At 47.2% G+C, this 5,310-nt stretch overlaps 1 protein-coding gene across 1 annotated transcript; it reads right to left on the bottom strand.

Moving 5' to 3' along the window:
- Window positions 1-1,278: 1,278 nt before the first annotated feature.
- Window positions 1,279-2,078, bottom strand: NHLH2 (nescient helix-loop-helix 2). The gene is made up of 2 exons (XM_069089227.1): window positions 1,889-2,078; window positions 1,279-1,694 (listed from the first exon to the last, which is right to left on the bottom strand). The coding sequence occupies exons 1-2, from the start codon at window positions 2,076-2,078 to the stop codon at window positions 1,279-1,281; spliced, it is 606 nt and encodes a 201-aa protein (XP_068945328.1).
- Window positions 2,079-5,310: the final 3,232 nt, after the last annotated feature.

Raw genomic sequence — 5,310 nt, 5'->3', positions numbered from 1 at the left:
TAAACTGTTTGCAAAGTACTTTTCTGACATAACTACAGATAAGAATAACAACAAATCATTCTTTTTAAAAAACTATAATAGTGAAGTGCTAGTGTTGTTGATCTCACACACACACAAAAAAAAAAAACTTCCAAGAACAAACATCTGGATATATAAAATATGTTTAGAAACAGGGAGGAGCGTTTGTCATACAAGTGCAATATAATCGGCGCAAAAAGAAGACCACTGGATAACTCCAACAAACACTTAAAAAGTTAGACATAATTATTCCACAGGAAAAAGTGTAAACACTTGACTATAGAAATAAATTGGCACAAAGTATCCAAAGTAAAATTGTCACCACTCTGAAAAATAAACGTCTTGAAAAAAATAGTCTACTCCTTATAACATAAATAAAAAATAGTTGTTTTCTTTTTCTCTAACTGCACCCATGGGTCACATGTTTAAGGTCACAAGTAGATGTTTTTGGATATGTAAAGGGGCACTTAGCCTGAAAAAGCAATTTGATATTAAATTATCCATGTAAATATGGATTTTTCTCTTTCTATATTCATATCTTGCAGCTAAGATCTTGCCAAGTTCAAATCTTCTCACAATGTGTTTATTTCCTCCTGGTTCTCTTTTTAGTCTTGCAAAATAGCCAACTTGTTTTTTTTTTTTGTTTTGTTTGTTTTTGTTTGCTAGTTTTCTACATTATTTCTTGTCACTACCAAAAGGAAAGCTTTCCTTCCCTTATTACTGGGCTTTTAATCTCCACAATGGAAGAAATTTCTTTTTTTTTTTTTCCTGAATGTCTGGTGATTTTTTTCCCACTAGCCTAAGACACCCTTTTTGCCTTCATCCTTTAAAAGAGAAAAGAGAAGATGGAGTGGCAGATAAGGGTGAAAAAATGCAAGCCCTCGAGTTAGCTCAAGCTGACCCATGCAAGGGGTAGTAATAGATAATCAGGAGAGAGGGGGCCTGGAGGTGTCTATCTCAGCTGGGGTTCATGAGGTACTCCTGGCCTGAAAAAAAAACCCGAAAACCTTTTGCATCCCCGGAATCGTAATGCTCCCCTTTTCCCTCCCACCCCATCGAGATCAGAAGGGGTGGCCCCACCTTTCCCTTCTCCCTAGCAGAATATTTTCCAAGCTTCTCAGCTTGTCAAAGTCATTCCTGGGCAGCAGCAGCAGCATTGCGTCCTCCTCCTGCAACCCCAATACCACTGTCCTGGCCACGGCCGTCTGGGTCTGTCCGGGCATCAGGGACAGACAAGCGGCACCCCCCGGCCTCCCATCCCTACACGTCTAGGACATGGTTGAGATAAGAGATGTAGCAGATGGCCAGGCGCAGAATCTCGATCTTGGAGAGCTTTTTGTCCGGGGGTAGGGTGGGCAGCAGTTTCCTGAGCTCGGCGAAGGCCAGGTTGAAGGCCTCCACGCGAATACGCTCCCGGGTGGCATGGGCCGAACGGTACTTGGCAGTGGCCCGGCGGCGGCGCCGCTTCTCCTCGCGGCTCAGCTGCTGCGGGTGCGGGTAGAGCGCGGCTCGGCTGCCGCCCTTGCCATCGGCCTCGCTCTCTTCCACTGGCTCCAGGTCCGACACGCTGCCCAGCACTTTAGCGTCCGGTCCGCCCAGCGACTCGGGGTCCGAGGGTGCAGAGCTGGGGTGGTCGGAGTCCGCGGCTTGGTCCGGACTGAGCATCATTTTGGAGGCTGGGGGTGGGGCTAAAATAACAAAAAGGAATCAGTCCCTCTTTTTAATGGTGAGGGGGGGGGGGGGGGTGCCACAGGAACAACCCAACACACACACACGGATCAGCACCCCTTTTCCCCACCCCCCGACACCTCAGCTTCCCCTGGATCCCAGGGGAATGACAGGGAGTGGGGGAGAGGCCGTAGTCACTGACCCCAGTCCTGGGAGTAGGGAACATGTACCGAACCCAGGGGAGATAGAGGCCGAGGGAGGGGAAAGGGAGACGCCAGAAGGGAGGGCTTTCTTTGAGGACAAAGCTGATCAAGGGCGGGAGGCTGGAGCCGGCTGACTGAAGAGGCGACCCACTTCTTCGAAGGCCTCTCTCCCCCTAAGGAGCGAGCCATTTGGTCAAGGGGCGAGTGCAGCGCTCTGGGCTGGCGAGAGACCCTGGTGGCAGCTTCCCTCAGGCCGCAGCTTCAGCTCCAGCGCGGAGTACGAGGTCCCAGTCACTCAAGTGAAGCTTAGTAGAGGTCAGAAAAAGGATCGGTGGAGGGACAAACGGGGGAGTCCACCCCACTCTGGGCAGGCTTTTTGTTCCACGACCTGTAAACTATCAACTGTCCAAGTCTTAGGGTCTTGCCTCTCTTTCTGTTTGTGTCTGCTTATATCTATCTCTCTGTGTCAATCTGTTCTGTGTCTTTTCTCTGTCTTTCTCTCGCTTTCTCTCTTCCTCCTCCCTCCCTTCCCACTTGTTTTCTCTCTTTCCCCACTCCCAATTAACAAAAAGAATGATTAGGGACAACAAATCAATCCATTTGTAGAAGTAACTGGGCAAGGAAGCAGGATGCCCAGCCTAGACATGTGCCTGAAACACACCTCGAGGCCTCGCCTACCGACTCCAGCTCTCAGAGCCCCGGGCCGGGAAGAGACTGGCTCTAGCGCATACACTAGGATCCTGGTCTAGCTTCACTCTCTAATGGGAAGGGAGTCCTATAAAGAGGCCGAGTCTCTCCACCCTCTCCCCCCCACCCCCCACTCCGGGGGTCTATGGAAGGGGAGGGGGCAGAAAAAGAGACCCAGATTGAGACTGGCCAGGTCTAGCTAAGGGAGCTGGGGCTGGGGAAGAACGTTGGGCTGGGTTAGGCTGGGCTGGGCTGGGGTGTTGGGGGTGGGAGCAGGCGGGAGAGGGAGGGGCCGCTGCCATTCTTGGCTCAAGGATTTGGAGAGTAGGCTCTGAGGGGCGGTGGGTGGGTGAGAGCGGTGATTCCCCCACCCCATATTACCGCCCTCCCCTGGCTCCGAAATAATAAGTAAATAAATTAATAAATAAACGCGGAGGCGCCTTTCAAAAGAAAATTGACTCGTAGCTCCTTGCAGCCTCACAGAGCACCATCTGTCATGCAGACAGCAATACAAATTCAGGAACTTATAGAGACATGCCTGCCTGTAATAAAACAATGCGTCCAGCGCTTCGAGAATAACCTTGGAGGGAAAATGTGGTGGTCTGCAGCCAGGGGGTGGCGGTGGCAGTAGAAGATATGTGGCTAGAAAGCCGGGTGGGGAGCTGGGGGGAGAAGGGAACCTGGGAGGGAGGGAAGACATCACGCTCGGCTTACAGAAAACGCGATCTCCAAGTCATCATTACAGGGGTAAAGTTTCGGAAATCCCACAGCCCCAGAGCGCTCGGAGCAGCTCCAACTGCCCGGAAAGAGGCCCAGGCTAAGACCTCTGGGGTCCGCACTCCTTCCCAAAACACGAAAACCCTGGGGAAAGACTCCCAAGTCTTTGGACTTGGGAATCTCAGCTTCTTCATCTTAGAGACACATTCGAGAAAGACACAGTGACAATTCATAATCCTCCCACAACCCCCACCCCTTTTTTCCACTCTCTTCTGTTTAAAGAAATGAGCCTCTGAGCGCAAAAATCCACCTGCTAGTGTTTCCATCCCAGTGAGAAGGGAGCGCATAGGAAATCACAATCCTCTAAACCCTGAACGCGAGAACCCATTGCCCTGGGAATCCACGATCTTTTCCGAGGAAACCTCAGTGCTCTTTTCGAGAAAACAAAAGCCAGAAAGAGCATTCCTGCTACCGTCCCGGACACTGCACTCTTGGTTCAAATTTGCTAGAGAAATACCTTTAAAACATTCTTTTCTTTATGGGTCTTCCTTTCTCTGAAGAAAAGAGAGCCTAGCCTTCAGAGGCATTATTCAAAACAAAACTAAACTAAACCAAAAATGAAAAAGAAAAGCCGAGGAACCCAGCTTTAGAGGTGAGAGTCTTTCCCAATGATTTAAAGGCTATTTGTGTTTAGAACTCATCTCCCATGGAGCTAAACAAGCCCCCTAGCTCTGTAAAAACCCAAAGACAACCCACAGCTATAGTTTGTGTACAAAGTTGGTAGTTTGTCCTCGAACAGCGAGTTGAATTCACTTCCACTCCCCCCACCCCAAGTAGCTTTTGCCGTAGGCATTTCTTTTTTTTTTTTTTTGGAAAGTAACTAAAATGCAGTTTTAAATGTGTTTGTTTGTTTTCCCCACAGTGTAAACTCAGTTTTAAAGTGCTAAAGAAGGGATGGGATGAATGAAACTTACCTTGGGGGAAAAACCCTTCTGAAAGATCTTGTCTCAGATCTTTTAGAGTGAAAATCCTAGGGAGGAGGGAAGGAGTAGGGGGTCGAATCCCCAACTCCGAAGAGGACAAAATAATTAAAAGCAACAAATTATGGTTGTATTCAAAAATTAAAACGAAGCTGTCATCTCTCTGCTGGCCACGGTGATGGAAGAGAATTCTTCACGATTTGGAACAGGAATGAAGGTTCTCTTGACGGATATATTAAAAATACATTTTCTCTCTTTTAAAAAATATATAGAAAATATTCGTTGGCTGATTTTCGATTTTCACATGATTTGTTGAAAAGTCTCGTGCCTTTTCCCCTTCTCGGCTTCCAGGTCTCTATAAATAACAAAAGAGATGCAGAAATAAACACCATCAAAGCAAAGGGTTGATTTCTAATAGACAACAGATCAATAAGAATGATGTTTAAGATAAGATTTCTCTCCCATTGTACTCTTTGCCTTCCCTTAATAAATCTTTGGAGAAAACTGATAAATATAGATCAGAGATGCTATCTCGCCAGAATTGAGGATTTCCCCCCCAGATAAGGCTTTGTTCCTCCGGTATCTCTCCTGTTCCCAAGAACACAATACTGTAACTCGGGAATAATGTTGTCTTTTCCTTCGCCCTGGTTTATTTATATGTATAAATGGATATATATTTTTTTCGAAATCCTTCAAGATTTGTCTGTATCACATCTCCTTGCCTCACATCCCTCCCACCCTGGAATCCCTTTTCTTTACCTTGTAATAAAAATACAGTCAGTAGCTTGAAGATGCTGGGTTGGTGAAAAGTGAAAGTCTCCCGCTAGTCACAGTGACAGTGAAGAGGAGGAAGACTGGAGAGAGGTGGTACAGCAGAGGAAAAAAAAAAAAAAACAGCAGAGATCCGTGTGTGGCTTCTTGGCTCTCCTGGTACCAATTGATTCAGCCTAGAGATGGTGTAAGAGATAAAGGCTTAAGAAGGAGGATGGAATTTTTTCCCTAAATTGATATTTAATGGGAAATCCTATTGGACAGAA

Source organism: Petaurus breviceps, unplaced genomic scaffold (assembly GCF_028583685.1).
Source record: "Petaurus breviceps papuanus isolate PSGF00001 unplaced genomic scaffold, PetGlider_PUasm1.0 186, whole genome shotgun sequence".
NCBI lineage: Eukaryota > Metazoa > Chordata > Mammalia > Diprotodontia > Petauridae > Petaurus > Petaurus breviceps.
The sequence above is the reverse complement of the archived record's forward strand: the minus strand, read 5'-3'. Positions and strand labels throughout refer to the sequence as shown.